Source organism: Kryptolebias marmoratus, linkage group LG12, assembly GCF_001649575.2.
Source record: "Kryptolebias marmoratus isolate JLee-2015 linkage group LG12, ASM164957v2, whole genome shotgun sequence".
In the NCBI taxonomy this organism is placed as follows: Eukaryota; Metazoa; Chordata; class Actinopteri; order Cyprinodontiformes; family Rivulidae; genus Kryptolebias; species Kryptolebias marmoratus.
In genome coordinates, this window is record NC_051441.1 from 13209556 (window position 1) to 13227720 (window position 18165).

Below are 18165 nucleotides of genomic sequence, written 5' to 3' on the forward strand. Positions count from 1 at the left end.
CATCCTTATTTGTTGGATATATATTGTGAATCCCATCCACAAAAGTATGCTAATGGGCTCTGACTTAAAGTTATATACATTAGAACTTAAACCCATTATAAAGTGGTCTGCTCAATGGTCCTGGTTTGCACATCCATGTTTGTAGCGTTTTTATTTCCATGTAGAAAACTTACAAACCCAACTTTGGCTTATTTTGGTGTTATTGTCAGAGTTGTTTGAGCGTTTGGCTTTCAGTCAAAGGCTTTCAGCTTAAAAGATGGATGAGGAAGCACCTGCTGTGGTGAAGGCAGTTTCCTGTATGTTACATAAAGTTTGACCAGTAGAAATGTTAATAACCACAACTGCAAAAATATACAGGCCGGCCCAACATTTTACAGTTTGAAAGTACAATAGTTCAAATGTGTGACACTTGACTTACAGTATATTTAAAATAAAAAAAGGCTCCAATAAAAATAAACAGTGTGGTTAGAAAAATAGAACTGGTAGAGGTTATTTAAAAAGCCAACTATAATTTAAAATTAAAAAAACAAAACAAAAAAAACAACCAGAACATAGATTTTTCAGTATAACAAATCTTGAGATTTGATTGAATTGTCTAATCTTTTTCTTAAAGGATTTAAAACATTTGACTTTATTCCAGTTCAAGGCAGGTTTTTGTATTACTGTTTATCACTGTGGCTGCCACCCCACACAGTGACACGGAGCTATTCAATAACCTTTGTGCATTATAACACGCTGTCCACTAACTGTGTGCATTCAGTGGATGCCATCAGGAATCTTTACTCACCTTTGAAGTTTATTTTATATTCATTTTTGATATCACATGTTTTTTTAATTTGGTTGTTTTTAGTCATGGCGATGGTGGACAGTCATTTGGCTTTTCCTCAGCTCCCGTTCTGGCTGAAAACCCCCCAAAAAGACAAAAATGAAAGCATTACAATCACATCTTTTTCCATTCTAGTTGTCACCACTCTTGTGTTATTTCTTTTACATTCCTTTTAATGCAGGTTAGTCTTTTTTGTAAAACACTTGAATAAAAAAACAGGAAATAGAACCAACAAAACCATGCAATAAAAACATAATTTAAAAAAAGACTTGATGTGATCAGGCTGATTTTCAAAAAAATGAATTTGATGTGTTGGAGTTGTCCACATGGATGTCCTTATAACACATTTGTTTCAAGTGGATGTAGGTTTTTGTCACAGGGTGCTTCATTGTGGTTGCCATACTGCACTGTGACATAACTCTGCACAAAAACTCCACCCTGCACTCTGGCTATTGACGTTTGGATCAAATTGTATTGTTGTAACATAATGGCAATATTTAATTTTTATTTTAAGCCACAAGCTATGAAGTAAACATTTCCCTGTGGAAAATCTTGCTATATTTAAAGTGCATTTTATTTTTAATTCCACTTCTGAATTTCAGAGTTCCAAGTCAGTAAAAGTATCTAAAAACTCAAAAAGTTAGACAATAACTGACCCCGAACTTCAAAATTCAGCATGGCTAACTTGTACAGCGGGGATAGCTGCAGCTTTTTTTGAATGCAACTTTTTATTTTTACTTCTGTTAGTATTTATTTTTTTAAACCTTTTGTACACACACTTTTGTACAGCCTCTATTAGGAAACATGTTGCTACAACATTTGAATGCATAGAAACTCTAAAAATACATTGTTAGAGGCTTGCAATGCTAATAATAGTTAGCCTGCTTACTCTTATTGAGCACAAAAGTTAACTAATTTATTTTTGAGTTGCAGCTAAAAAAAAGGTTAAGTTGGGTGTGATTTGATTCCCAAATTTGACTTTCGATTTCCAAAGTGAAAGGCTTGCAGCATTAGTTGGGGACAGATATAAACACACTTGTCAAATGTTATATTGTTGCATTTTGTCAATTTTATTTCCATGAAGCAGTTTTTTTTTTAAATAAGTCAAAAGCATTTTAAGATTTGTGTGATCTGAATAGGGTTTTAAATTTAAGGTCTCACAGAGATAAAAACAAATAAATAATAATAATCATAATTTAAATATATTTTTACTTCCTCTCAATAGTTTCAATATGAAAAAGAAAAGTTTTTTTTTTTTTTACAGAAATACAAACTCAACATCCATGACCTTTCTGGGGTTTTTGTATTGCCATATAACACTGTGGTAGCCACCCCAGTACACAGTGACACACACTCATACAAAAACCTGAACAAAGATGGAGACTGATGTGTAGTCTGTTCAAACTGAGCAGACATGGATGTTTATAATTATGGTCTGTTTACTTAGTAATGAGCATTTTCATAAAATTTTTAACCTGTGCCCTATCTATTTAAGTTTGTCTGGGTACAGTTGGTAATAATTTGAATGATGCCGTTTTTAAAATTATTTTTCCAGTTTATTTAATTCATGCAGTCATTATATGACGATTCTGTGTGACGGTGGCCAGGAGAACATAAAAGCATACAAGACTCAGATTATTGTATTAAGAAAAAAATATAGATTTATTTAATTTGAACAGAAACGAGCAACTTTGGGTTATATATAAAGGAAAATGGTTAACAGACTGCAGGTTTGATTATTATATTAGGAAGGGAAATAAAAGCCAAATGAAAGAACAGAGTGAGTCAACAAAACAAAAGTATAAATAAATAAAATACAATAAAACAAAAACTTGAACTAAAATGGCTTCACTAAATCTAAAACCCAGGACATTTTAAAAGTTCTCTGACTTGCTGATTTAACCATTTTACAGAGTTTTGTTGTTTTGTTTTAAAGTGTGAGGTTTTTGTCACAGAGTGTATCACTGTGGCCGCTATAGTATCCACTGTGGTTCAGCCCCTTACAAAAACACTGCACGCTGTTTGAGCACACAGGAGACACTCACATTCCATCTTTTTTATCCTATAACATGATATATGATATATGTTGGTTTTCAATTTTTAACTTAACAAATTTAGTGCCTGTAAAATTATGTGAGAAGATTTTTTGTTCTTTTTTTTCCCTGTGATCCTCTGAAATTTCAACAAAAACAGAATAAAAGTGTCCTCGGGACAAAATACACTTCAAACATTTAATATATTCTTTTGTTTGATAGCTAACAGGTGGAGAAATGATGGAAATGTGTTATATTTTCCCTAAATGAGTGACTTGTTTTCCAGGAAACATGGGGAGAGGATATTGTATTGCCGTTTCACACTGTGGTAGCCGCCGTACACCGTGATTCCCATTTGTGCAAAAACCTCCGTCTGATTGTCTCTGAAGGATTGTTCTGTTCATGACACTGTTATGATTTTTAGACGTCATTGCTTCGCTAAAAAGGACAGTTATCCTGATACAGCAAGCAGCCAGAATCCCCCCTAACAGGAAAGTTTCTCCTGTGTCCTTTTCTTTCTGAGGAGGTTTAGGTTTTTGTTATTGGATGTATCACTGTGGCTGCTATCCCATCCACTGTGGCTGATCTCCTTACAAAAACACCTGACCCACTCACTGTCACTTTGACTTTTATCACTTCGGCATACTGTCAGCGTGACATATTCAACATTTTACAGAATTAGAGACCAGTGTTAAACTCAGGTGTAAGTTCATCCTGCTAAATGGGATTCTTTTACTAGCTTCACAAACAGAGTCTCTGTCTTTTATAAAGTGAACATTGAGGCTTTGTTACAGTTTTATTATAAACACATGAAGCTGTCAAGGTTTTTTGTTTTGGTATAGATGTTATCTGTACTGTTAATGTCATGACCATCAAAAATTTAAATAAATGTCCTTAACTTTTTCAATGTAAGAAAAAAAGAGTAAAAAAATAATAATTGTGAAACAAAAGATAAGATGAAAATGATCAATAAAAATAGAAATAAAAATCTAAGACTGGGACATTTTTCAGTTGATTGTCCTCTTCTACTGGTGTTTTTTTTTCTGTATCATCATCAAACACAGAGTTATTTTTAATTCAGAGGTTTTTGTCACAGGGTGTAACACCGTGGCCGCTATATCCGTCATATCCACTGTGGTTCAGCTCCTTACAAAAACACTTCACTCTGTTTGAGCACACAGGAGACACTCCCTGCTACTCTAAATACCATATTCCTACTTTTTCATTTTATATGATTGCAAAGACCAGTGTAAAGTTTTATATTTGTGAATTACGTTGTTGTAAAGCAGTGACTATTAGAAGCTTCTGTCCAGTTTTATTAGAAACACATGTTAATATGTTTGTTTTCAAGTTTTAACTTAACATATTTAGTGTCTGCAAAAACTATGAGAGAAGATTTTTGTTATTTTTTTCCCTGTGATCCTCTGAAATTTCAACAAAAACAGAATAAAAGTTTCCTCAGGACAAACACCTAATATATTCTTTTGTTTGATGTCTAACAGGTGGAGAAATGATTGTAATGTGTTATATTTTCCCTAAATGAGTGACTTGTTTTCCAGGAAACCTGAGGAGAGAATATTGTATTGCCGTTTCACACTGTGGTAGCCGCCGTACACCGTGATTCCCATTTGTGCAAAAACCTCCGTCTGATTGTCTCTGAAGGATTGGTCTGTTCATGACACTGTTGAAGTGATCACTTCAGCTTTTCTGTCAGTTTTCAACTTAAAGATCATATTTGGAAACTAGTCTATCAATAATAAACTGTGAGTCTCTGTCTGTTATACAGTGATTATTGGGGCTTTGTTACGGTTTTACAATAAACGCATGAAGCTGTAATGAAGGGGTTTTTGTTTTGATATAGATTTTATCTATACTAATAATTTCACAAACAAAAATTTAAAGAACCTTGTTTTACTTAAAACAAGGTAAAAAACAGAGTAAAAGAACTAATTGTAACACAATAAATAAAATAAAAATGATCATAAAAAGGAATAAAAATCCAAGACTGGGACATTTTTTAAACAAACAAGTGTCTTCACTTACTGGTGTTACCTTTAAAAAAAAAGAAATTCTATATCATCATTAAACAAAGAATTACTATTATTTTTTTCTCTGTGAGGTTTTTGTCACAGAGTGTATCACTGTGGCCGCTAGATGCACTGTGCTTCATTCCCCTACAAAAACACTTCACTCTGTTGGAGCACACAGGAGACACTCACTGCATCCTGGCCCTACAAAGCTTTTCTTTCTGAGGAGGTTTAGGTTTTTGTTATTGGCTGCATCACTGTGGCTGCCATCGTATCCACTTTGGCTGATGTCCTTACAAAAACACCTGACCCACTCACTGTCGCTTTGACTTTTATCATTTCAGCACGCTGTCAGCGTGACACATTCAACATTTTCTGTAATTAGAGACCAGTGTTAAACTCAAGTGTTTTGTATTCAGTAAGTTTACGATTAAAAGAGTAAAACAGAAATTGTGAAGCAATAAATAAAAATAAAATGATCACAAAAAGAAGGAATAGAAATTCAAGACTGGGACATTTTTCAATTTACCAGAAACATAAAACCCAAGTGTCTTCACTTACTGGTGTTTTTTCTTTTGTTTTTCTTTTCTATGTATCATCATCAAACACAGAGTCATTTTTTCAGTCTGAGGTTTTTGTCTCAGAGCGTGTCACTGTGGCCGCTATAGTCATATCCACTGTGGTTCAGCTCCTTACAAAAACACTTCACTCTGTTTGAGCACACAGGAGACACTCCCCGCTACTCTAAATACTATATTTTTACTTTCTTTTTTTACTTGATTGCAAAGACCATGTTAAAGGTTTATATTTGTGAATTACAGTGTTGTGAAGCAGTGACTATTAGAAGCTTCTGTCCAGTTTCATTAGAAACACATGTTAATATGTTTGTTTAATTTAGTGTCTGTAAAAAATTCAAGACTGGGACATTTTTCAATTTACTGGAAAAATAAAACCCAAGTGTCTTCACTTACTGGTGTTTTTTATCTCTCTTTCTGTATCATCATCAAACACAGAATCATTTTTTCAGCCAGAGGTTTTTGTCACAGAGCGTATCACTGTGGCCGCTATACTGTCCACTGTGGTTCATCCCCCTACAAAAACACTGCACTCTGAGCACACAGGAGACACTGACAGCCACAGCACTTTTTTTTCCTTCAGATATTTTTTCTTGATTGTAATGTCTATTTCTACTTTTCTGACTCACATTGTTGTGAAGCAGTGAGCATTAGAAGCGATTACCAACGCGCTGAAGTACTCCATCAGGATGTTTTCTGTTTCCAACTTTCAACATTTTGCTGTCAGCGCCTGCATAAGTTCTGAGGGAAAATTTAAGAAAAGAAAAAAATAAACAATTCTTTCCCGCTATGAATCTGAAGAAACAGAATAAAATATATTTTAAGCCAAATGAAACTGAAAAATATCATGTTCCTTTAGTTCTATATGAAATAGATAAAGAAGCTGAGGAAATACATCATGTTTTACACAAAAACAGTGATCTGTGCTTCAGAAAACGTTAGCAGAGGATTTTGTAGCAGCGTTTCACACTGTGGTAGCCGCTGTCAGCACAGAGATTCACACTCATACAAAAACCTCCTGACTCTCTGAAGGAATGTTCTGTTTGCTTTGCTCCTAAAATGATCACGTCAGCTTTTTTCCCCCACAATAATCAACTGTAAAAACATTTTACTTATGTGTTTGTTTGTCTATTTATTTCAATTGTTATTTGTTTTTAAAATTACGTGGTTCATATTTAGGTAGCAGCATTTAAAGCTTGTTTTAGAAATTAAAAAAAAAGTTTTTTTTAGGTTTTTTTACACCATCTGCTTATATTCCTGCAGCATATATTGTTTATATTTATATATGCTGCTTGGTTTATTTTCTTTTTATTTCATATTAAACTTGCTTTCTCGACAGCATTATCACTTCATTGTTAATTTTCTTTTTTAAATTACAGTATTTTCACATGATTTCTCACTTACAGGGTTGTCTTTTCTGTGTCCTGGACCTACGAAGCTTTTCTTTCTGAGGAGGTTTAGGTTTTTGTTATTGGCTGCATCACTGTGGCTGCCAGTGTATCCACTGTGGCTGATCTCCTTACAAAAACACCTGACCCACTCACTGTCGCTTTGACTTTTATCATTTCAGCACGCTGTCAGCGTGACACATTTCTATTTTGTTTATTTCATTCAACATTTATTTGTGACTATAGAGACCAGTAATAAACTTACCTTCAAATTATTTCTGTCTGAGGAGGTTTAGGTTTTTGTTATAGGCTGTATCACTGTGGCTGAGCTCCTTACAAAAACTTCAGCACTCTTCATGATCACGCACGGCCCGCTGACTGATTTCACAAATAAGGGAAAGTAGTAAAAATAATTTCTGTTAGTTTGTTAATTTAAATTTTAAAAAATCCCCTTTATTTAATATTTAAATAAAATAAGATAAAATATTATATATACATTGCATAGTTTGTCTAAATATCATTTACATGGAAATAACAACCAAATAAATAAATAATTGACTTGTCAGTTTTTCATATTCTGCAAATTTCATAAGATTACTTTAGATCTTAAGCATCTTAAAAATGCTTTAAATGTGTTTTTATTCGTCAGTCATCATAAACTTTATTCTCAACTCCTCTGAAGTGCACTTTTTATCATTAACAGCAAACAACTTTGAAAAGAGGATTGAATTTTGTTCTGTCATTTATTCCTTTGTGTTTTTTTTTTTTTTTTTAGGTGATCGTCTATCAGCCAGATGTGGTTTTTTGGCGTCAGGAGGTTTTTGTCACGGAGTTTATCACTGTGGTTGTTATAATACACTGTGACACAACCCAGCACAAAAACTCCACCCTGTAACACTTTGAATGTACTACATCCTTCCCTTGAACTAAAGTGTTTCAAAACAAAATATGTTTTATATTTAAAACAGTGTTACTTAAAAAATCAACAGCATGCAATCTTATACATAAGAATAAAATACCAAACCAACAATAATATTAAAAAAAATATTATATATACTAACACCTGCAATGGAAAAACACACACATCAACAAGTAGCTACTATTCACTTGATTATATAAAAAACCAGAAGCTGGTTATTTTATTAATATCACTTATGTGCACTTATCACAAGAAAGTATAAATAAATCAAATCAATCAAAGTTATTGTAGAATTGTTATGCATTAATGAAGTCTTATTACCTAACATTCAAATACAAAGTCATATTACCAACAGAACTTTTGGATGTATAACCAATTATGTAGGAAATGTTTTATTTTTTTCCCAAAATACTTATAAAATAAACTTTATATTTATATTATCTATCTATCTATCTATCTATCTATCTATCTATCTATCTATCTATCTATCTATCTATCTATCTATCTATCTATCTATCTATCTATCTATCTATCTATCTATCTATCTATCTATCTATCTATCTATCTATCTATCTATCTATCTATCTATCTATCTTTGGCTCCCCCTCCTGACAGCCTAAAACAACAGTTTCTTGTCACGTTGAAAAGGAAAACAAAGACATAATGAGGCATTTATGACTATCACACTCACAAAAATAAAAAAAAATGCAAATATAGCCAGTGTTTTGTTTGTTTATTTGTTTGTTTGTTTTGTTTTTATGTCAGAGGCACTTGAATAAAACAGCAGGTGTGCTTCTTAATTTCCGCACCAGTCATACACAGATTACCGCCGGCCTGGTAATGCCAGACTTAAACCTCAATAAAAACTGAGCTATAAAGGTGTAACTCGTCAGTAAATGTAAGAAAGAAAATATTGCATTCATGCACTGAACGCTGAAGCTCTTGCATGTTTGCTCACACACTGAGAGGAGAGCTCACACAGCTTCCCAACATATCTTTGTGTCGTGCACACAGAGACCAGGAGATGGCAGCACAAGCAAGATTTCTCACTTTCTGCTGTTCGTTTGGATATGCACTCATATTTTCTTCACTTTCTTTTTGACCTTTGTTTGAAATGTCTTTTATTCTTTATGTTTTCCCTTAAATATGTTGAACTCATCTGGGATTCAAATTTATTCAGGTTTTTTTTTTTTTTTTGTCAATATTTCACCTGTAGTTCAGTTGCTCCATGTGACTGTGATGGATTGGTGGTCAGTGTTGGGCCTTACAGCCCTATGGCTGCAGGTTCAAGCCCAGATTGCAGCAGGAATATCATCCAGTGTAAAACACTTGCTGAATTGTTCATGCAAGTTTGCTTGCTGTGACAATCCCTGAAGAAGGGAGCAGCTGAAAAAACTCTATCATGCAAAACTGAAGCTCATAAGGACTGAATACATTCAGGAGTGTATTACTGTAGGAGTGTTGGGCTTTTAGCAGGACTGTGGTGTGTGGGCGATTGGAGGGGTGTATCCTGGGAAACATTTTTCTTTTTAGATGTCGCGTGAATGGTGCTACAGAAATAAAGTTTGATTGTTTGTGGCAACAGTCTTTAATCACAGAATCCACTTAGAAGGCAGTCTCGGTGTGTCTTTTGACCCCATTCATCATTTGGATATGCCTTTAATGCACAAATATGGAGGTAGCAGGAATCACTTTTTTTGACATCAATTAAAAAATTAAAACAGTATGTGGGCCAACATGTCGACAAGATAACATCAAAACACTGTGAAACCTCACGAAACAAGACACTAATTCTTCTGCTGCGGTGGTTGAAGAACACATACTAGTTAAAATAAAACAAAAATAAATGAATACATGCATTTTTGAGTTGGCATATGAGAAACAAGTTATTATATTATGCAAGTCAATTCTACATACAACATTACACCAGAAAACCTCATTCCATTACCTTGTAACAGAGTAATGTATTAGGAAAGCTGCACTTTGTGTTTTTCCTGTCAGCAACTTGCTGTAAATGCATTAAAAATCTTTACTGTATGGCTGAAAGTTAAATTAACAAAGTGGCGAACTGACTAACAAACTATTAGGGAAAAGTGATTGTTTGTTTATTGACTTAATAGCATCATTGTGTTATTAAAATGTTATTCACATGTTGCTGAAAACTGGACAAGGAGACTGCTACAACTGGCTTTTTCCTGGTTATAAATGCAAATATTCATGTTGGTCAAAGCTACGAAGGCCCACTGCCCGAGGATCCAAAGAGCCACATGTGGCTCCAGAGCCACAGGTTGCAGACCCCTACACTAAGTGAATAAAGAACAAAGGACACGAATGCAGGCACAAAAGAAGACAGGATGGTTCAGATGCAACAAACGACAGAAACGCAGCCACAGCAGTCAAACCAAGAACAAAACTACTCCACGGACGGCATCTACACCAATGGTGCCCAATCCTGGTCCTGTAGCGCCACTGTCCTGCGTGTTTTAGATGCTTCCATGCGTCGACACTCCTGGTTTGAATGAATGAGTGAGTAGCAGGGTTCTGCAGAATCTAAAGAACAAAATAAAACAAGAAGGAAAGAGTCCAATACAACAAAAAAACCCAAAACTAATTCAACAGAGGAGAAAGAAGAAAAAGAAATCCCTGGAGACAGTTGCATTAAGGCTGAGGGTGTTATTTTACGCCATGTTACACTTAGACATGTAAATAAATAATATGCAAACCAACATGTTCCACAGAATTTATTTGCAGCTCTGATGGTTTCTGCGAAGTTTCACTGCTGCAGGTGCAGCCCCAGAGGAGCACAGAAAGGGGGAAGTAGCTTTCTAAACATGAAATTTTTAGAAACATCAGACAATAAAACCCCCTGCAAACCCTAACCGATACTAGAGGTTTATGGTTTCAGAACGCCAGTCACCATGAAAGGTGGCTGGTTGGTTTACACATACTCAGAGAGCCGCACGTTACAGGACATCTCTTCTTCAAATCATCTTTTACATTAATTGTTGGCATCGATCCTAGCAGAAGATCTCATGAACCACTGGACTGATTTTAATTAAACTTACAGAAAGTAATGATAGGTTAGACATCTGTAACTGATTAACATTTAGAGTCAACCTTGATTCAAGATGGCTGCCTCAGCTTAAGTCATACTCCAAGAACCAATGAATCACACAAGATCTTTGAAACTTTGATACAGAGGTCAGTGAATGATGGTGGTTAATTTTAGATGTCCTTTGGTCCCTGTGTTGTGACTGAAACAAACAACAAAGCTTTTTAAACTCTGATTATCTCTAATGTTTTTACTTTGCTCCGTTTTGAATCTACTTAACAAAAATCTCATCCCTTCAATTAAAAAAAAGAAAGAAATCAAAGGAACTAAACTTAAAAAAGCTTATTTCAGCATAAATCTTACCTTCCTGTAACAACACAGTTTGGTCCTGACATGTCACTAAAAGTCAAATATTAAACATAAAAAAAAACCCATTTGATTGAATGTTGTATTGGAAGGAAACTTGAGAAAACATGTTTTAAATGGTTTAAATCTTAGAAAATTCCAGCTTGAATCTTAACTGACAACCTCAGAAAAGTGAAATTAAAGACCCCAAATGTTTCACAGCTTTTTAAAGTATTTTTTATATATATTTATATTAATAAAAACTAAACACTTGAGTTACAGGTTCCACTCATCAGAAAAAAACTAATTTAGTCTTGTATAATTTCTTTACTCAAATTTCAATTTTACCTACATTTCATTTTTAGGTTCTTATTTAATGAAGTTGCATTGGTCTTTTTTCTGTGAATTACAGACTCTAGCAGACAAAACAATCCCTCAGGATTTTTTTCTCTATGATTTGTCCTAACATGAGGTTTCTAAGGTCTGGAATGCAGCTAGACACTGACACACGTATTTGTTGTTTTCAAGGAAGTTTAGTTTTGACAGTTTCAGCAGCGTTTCTGGAGTGGTCCCAGAGGTACAGAAATAGATTCAAATTTGTGCCTAAAAATGAGGTTCAGAAAAAACCCTCAATGTCACGACCACAACCGACAACCAAACTGTTAGCAAGCCGACTCTGAGGTTTATTATTGATTTTATAAAAAGGTTATCGTGTTAAATCTGTAGGTAATGACTTTTTCATGCTTTGTTTGATTTTCCATCCATCCATCCATCCATCCGTCCATCCATCCATCCATCCATCCATTTTCTTTACTCTCTTTTCCTTTCCATGTTGACAGTGGAGCTGATGCCAATCTCCAGTGGTCCCTGTATGAGAGGAGAGTACATCAAGTCCATCACAGAGCCTTGATTTTACATTTCAACTGTTTGTGAAATGATCTAACAACAGAGTAAAATACTGCTGACAGAAACACTTCAACATAAATCTGTCAAAAAGATTTATTTTCAAACCATCAACACAGTAGTTTACAACAATATTTTTTTTATCATAGAGGGTATTACTGACTTACAACAGAAAAAACTAAACAAAAAAAGACACCACATTTTTTTATCATATTTTAAATTATTTTTTACATTATTAAAGTCCAGAGAAGAACAAAACATTAATGAACAATCTGCAGCCACTCATGTCAGTCCTTTATTGCCTCTTCATCTGAAAAAACAAACAACAAAAATACTTCAAATTATAAAGATAGGAAAAATACAAAATAACTTAAACATTCACAGAACTACAATTTGGACTATAAACTGTTTATTACTTGTCCCATCTAAACATGTGAAGTAATTTTGGCTTCATTTGTGCTGTAAAAAACTCTAGAAAGGCTCAAGATTGAAACTAATAAGAATAAAGACTGACAATCTTTATATTGCAGTATTTTATAGCAGTTTAGGACATAATAGACTTTATATCTTTATATGTTAAATTAGTTGGTCTTCTCTTCTCTCAGCATCACTGCTGTGGGACAGATGTATAATCAGTAAAAAGTCTCTCATGAAAGGGTTAAAAATCCATAAAGACTGAGTGAAATTATTCTTCAGTTTTGGTTGTGAATAATAATAGTAGTTTTACTCGGTAAAACATAGCCTCCATGTTTACCTGGACCAGGCTGAACATGATGTTATAGGAGAGAGTGAATATGAAGAGGAAGAAGAAGGACAGGGTTGCGGACCACAAGCTCCTGGACTCGTCGTCAACAACTCCATCATGAATGTTACAAACAAATGTCTCGTTTACCTCTGGAAAAACATCTAAGAAGAAGAAGGTACAGTGGAGGTGATTAGATGAGTTAATATATGTAAATCACAGCTCTTTTTAAAGCTAGACATGAAAATGATTTGACTAAACAGGACATGAGACATGGCTGGAAACGAGCCATTATAAATCAACTGGACAAGACAAGTGTCTTCATGCAACATTTATTTGGCACATTTATCAAACGGTTCACAATATGACAAGGACAAATACAAACTCAACACGATGACCAAAGGAACAAAAACAACAACAACAATGGCATCACTTAATACACACCTGCCAACATAAAATTCACACAAAAAACACAAGCACAAAGTTCAACATTTAATCACATTCTAATGAGTTACCCATGGCATTGGACACTCCTTTTGATTTCCTGCTGCTGTTGTCACCTCCAACAGGATGAACGTGGCAGGTAATCATATTTTCATCATTCCATTCTCTCTCACTGATGGTAAAAAAATTTGGAACTAAGTAACCATTTTTATACTTCTGTGGAGGATAGGTGATTCCATCCATGTAGCTTCCATTTGTGGTTCCCTTATCTTTTGTCCAGTTGATGTCATAATCCTGCTTCACTGAACTGAAGACCAGACACACCACAAAGGGTTCTTGGTTATTGGTTCCTGAGATTTTATTGACTGCAATGTCGAAGGGTTTCACATCTGAAAGAAAGTTTCAAGTTATCTGGAGAGTAATGCTTTGTGTTGCTCATGTGACCTTTTTTATAAGTGTTCATTTTCTTAAATTAAAAGTTAGATCCTACTTATGATTTTATGACAAATGTTATTTATCTAACTTTTTTTCTCAAAAATAAATAAATAAACAAGACATTCTGTAATATTATAAATGAAAATATAAACAGCCATCCTCTTACAGATAGTTTTTTTATATTGCCGTTAATCATAACAGGACTGTACCTTTTGAGACTGTCTTTCTGCCATCTAAAAGTGTGAAAGGGAAGGAAAAAAGAGGAACAAAATTATTTTCATATGACACATATGACAACATTGTTTGCTTTTGTTTGTTCCTGCCTTAGAAAATGTAAAATATATTTAGAAAATATTATGGAAATAAAAAGGCCTTACATTTCACTTGTACTTCTTTGTTGCCTCCAGGGTAAGTGACAGAACAGTTGTAGGTTGAAGTATCAGATTTTGACACATTTATTACACTGACTCCAGTGAATTTGTTCGTTGTGGTCTGTTGATAAATAAGTGTTGTATAATTCATTTCAGTTCCACTGGGAGCAGTCCACTTAAATGTGAGACTTCTCGGAGAGAAGTCCTGAGCCAGACATCCGAGGGTTATTTGATCTTTGTCTCCAGAACCACATGAAATCAGTGGAAACACTGATGGTGGAAAAGCTGAATCTGTGAAATCAAAGAAAATTTGGGTTTTTATTTGTTTCATGTGAAAAAATTATTATGAGTACATTAGAAACACAACACCAATGCTGAAATGCAAATAAGTACATTTGGTCAAGTACTGCACTCAATTATATAAATCTGAATTATACTTCATTTCTTGTTATGTTTTTTAATTTTTATGTTTCTTTTACAGGCATCACATTATTTCAGCAGAACATATTTTAGGTTTTTACAGATTAACTACAAAAATATTATGTTTTTACTGTAAATACATTGGAATTTTAAAATTAATTTTTATAATAAAATAAAGATTTTTGTACAATGTTTTCCTACGATTTGAAATTTCATGCCAAACCGTCAATAAATAGATATATTGGATAATCACTGCCTTTGTTCAAGTCATGATTAACTGCCATGTAAAATAATTTAAAAAAAATTAAATGTGTCAAAAATAAAAATTGTTACTCTTACAGTAACCGAGTGGCTTTAATCATGAAGTGTCTCTGTGTTATGATGTAACATAAAGTCTGTCTTTTAAAACACAACAACACAAAAATATCATAGAAACATGCACGTTCTGTGGTTTGTGGTCTTATTTTTTTTTTCATAAATTGAAAATTGCCTAATATTATTAATTATTAAAAATAACCTGTTAATGAAACAAAGTTTCACAAAATAACAAATATCAGACAAAGCAACAATTTAAAATAGATAATACCTTACATTTATAAAATAAAGCATACATTTTTAATAGAAAAATCACACATTAAAGATCTTATGTTTTAAAAAAAATAATAAAAAATGTTAAAACAATATTGTTCAAAATCAAACTGGGACCTTGCATTATCATTTGTCTGAAAATATTATAATTATTTTTTTGTTTTATAGAAGACAGAAAAAAATGTTTATTTGGAACTATATTTAATAAATATATTTTAGAAATTTGTCCAGGTTCACTTTCAATTTCCTCCTTTTAAATTTGTGCATTTTCTTGAAAGTCAATAAAATTATACATGAAAAAAAAACATTTTTTAAATCACTTTTTTAAATTAAGGTTTTTATTGGTTTAGGTGGAAACTTGTTCTGAGGCTTTAATTTTCTGGAATGTCTCTCTGTCCAATTTACTTTTTACTTTTAGTTAAACTACAGAACCGTTTACAAGTAGTAGATACAAAGTTATAAAATGTATAATAGAGGGTAATTTATTGCACAAGAATATGTTGATCATTTGTTAAATTAAATTAAATTAATTAAAGTTCAAATTTACCAGTCTGGACCGAGTGATTTAATTTTAGGAGAAAGTTTTCAGAAAAGGCTTTGAACATTCAGCTCTGTCAGCTTTGTTTTACCTGAACTGTTACTTTAAACTTCAGTAGTGAAACTTTTGACCATCTCTAAACCAAATTTTAAACAAAAAGTCAGAAAATAAAGTTCTCAAAATGAATAATACGTGTAAATGTGACTTACCTCGAGACACTGTGACTTCAGTCCCTTTCCCCCACACGTCGAAGCCATCACAGTGCTGCACCTCCATTCACTGCTCCACCAAAAACCTGAAGCACCAGGAAAACCCTCCAAAACCTCAGGATTTAGCTATTCAACATTTTAAAAATGTCACAGGGCATTCTTAGATAATGTACCCATTCATTTTGTATTGTTTCCTAATTAAATGGATCTGCATGAGTCTAAATATTTTACCTGTACAATGTATTCAGTCATCAAGTACTTCTGACATACTAACTTTAAAATGCAAAATATAATAATAAGGTAGCTTATTAAAGCTGATAAACACAATAATTACCTTGTACATTGATGTGAAACGTTAAATCAGTTTTTTTAAGATTCTGCCTGAGTGTAAAAGTTGATTTTGTTGTAAAAGGTTTTTGTATGGGTGTATTTCATTGTGGCCACCCCAGCCACCCCAGTATACACTATGACAAACCTCAGTACAAAAACTGATCACTGTATCGTTGGAGCTCAGTACTGCATCAGTGTGAAAAACAATAAAAAAAATAACAATTTTTATAGTTAACAAAGATTATTTTGCATTTGTGAGTTATGCTTCTTACATGTTCATTTATCACATTTTTTGTTGTGTTTTTGTTCAATTGTTGAGTTTTTTTAGTTATCATATTATGATAATTATCATACCATATTATATCTACAATAAATAAACAGTTTTCATGAAACATGAAAGTCAAAAGGAAAAAACAAATATAAATATATATATATATATATATATATATATATATATATATATATATATATATATATATATATGTTTTTTCAACAAGCTGACATGATGGGTTTACAGAATATAAATAGCTCATTTGATCAAAAATTCTGTTAGATTAAAAAATAAAATACATTTGGTTGAGCCATTAATAATGACTAAGTTAATATGTTATTACAAACATAAACAAATACCTTTTTTCTGATGTCTTCATGTAAGTTTCTCAATGCTTGGATGCTGTCTGTTTGGCAGGGTATCTCCAAGAGAGTTTGTTTTCTGTTCTGATGGTGAAGTTTGACATCCGTAGGTTTGAGGTTCTGCCCTTGTTCTTCAGGGCCGGAGGGTGGAGCAGCTTTTTGAAGACAATATGCTTGGGAACACAAGAAACTTCTTAAACTGGTTTACACAAATTTTAGAGTTGTTGAATTCAGAAGATTTTCTTTTTGGCCATTCTTAGATCTTAGATCACCACACACACACACACACACACACACACACCTACACACACACACACACACACACACACACGTTATGTCTCTCTATCTTTGCAGGGACTTTCCATTGACTTCCATTCATTTCTACACCCTAACTACAGCCTAACCCTGACCCTTACCCTAACCCTAACCATTACCAGTACATACCTAACCCTAAACCAAACCTAAACTCAATTCACACATTAGTCCTAAACCTAACCCCTAACCCAAAAACATAAATTCTCCTTGTGGGGACCAAAGCCTGGTCCCCACAAGGAGCAGTTGGTCCTCACAAGGTAGTATATGTTAGGAAAATTGTCCCCACAATGTATCAAATACATGGCCACTCCCACTGTCCTATAAACATGGATTGTAGATATAACTGGACAATCGGACATTTATTGCTCATATAATCTGCCTAAATCTGTTTGTGTTACTTTAGGTATTTCATCTTTTTAAAGTTTTGCTTCAGTTAGATATCATAGCTGTTTTGAAGGTCTGCAATACTTCAAACAAAGAGAAAATGTGACAAGTTGCAACTGTTGACTCATCTGGAAAATGAAACAGTTTGTGTGATTTTCTTTTTTTTTTTAGAAATAGAAACTGTCAGACAGCTGCAGGGTTTCTGTTCAGCTCTGAGGCTTCCTGTATCAGTGTGGCTCTTCGAGCACAATAATAAACTGCAGAGTCTTCAGTCTTCAAGCTGCTCATGTGCAGATACACCTGATCCCTGTCGTTGTCTCTGGAAATGGTGAAGCGATTCTGGACAGATGTGGAATAATATTTATTGCTTCCACTGGGAGCAGAAATCTGGGCGACCCACTCCAGTCCTTTTCCTTCAGCCTGTCTGATCCAGCTGATAAAAGCATCACTGTCTGATATTTCTGCATATGTACAGGTCAGCTTGTGGGATTCTCCGGGCCGTTTCACCGCTGGTTCAGATTCTGTCAGCGTCTGACTGCAAACACCTGAGAGAAAACCAGAGAGATCAGAAAAGAACCAAACAGAACAAGCTGAAAACAGAAGAGAACAGAGTTTTATTCACCAGAAACTGAGAACAGCAGCAGAAGAGAAACACACTCAGTTAAAGTCATTGTGGAAACTTGTTGAA

At 33.8% G+C, this 18165-nt stretch overlaps 2 protein-coding genes across 2 annotated transcripts in view; one reads left to right on the plus strand and one right to left on the minus strand.

Moving 5' to 3' along the window:
* The window catches only part of mapk8ip3 (mitogen-activated protein kinase 8 interacting protein 3), a gene marked incomplete in the record, with an annotated part of 1049817 nt that overhangs the window by 640325 nt on the left and 391327 nt on the right, over positions 1-18165 (plus strand).
* Positions 12231-17114, minus strand: LOC112450705 (immunoglobulin mu heavy chain). Its single transcript, XM_025007167.2, has 7 exons — positions 16776-17114; positions 15816-15901; positions 14067-14351; positions 13899-13922; positions 13326-13643; positions 12823-12974; positions 12231-12378 (listed from the first exon to the last, which is right to left on the minus strand). Exons 2-7 carry the CDS (start codon positions 15880-15882, stop codon positions 12364-12366), a joined length of 861 nt encoding a protein of 286 aa, XP_024862935.1. The 5' UTR covers positions 15883-15901; positions 16776-17114; the 3' UTR covers positions 12231-12363.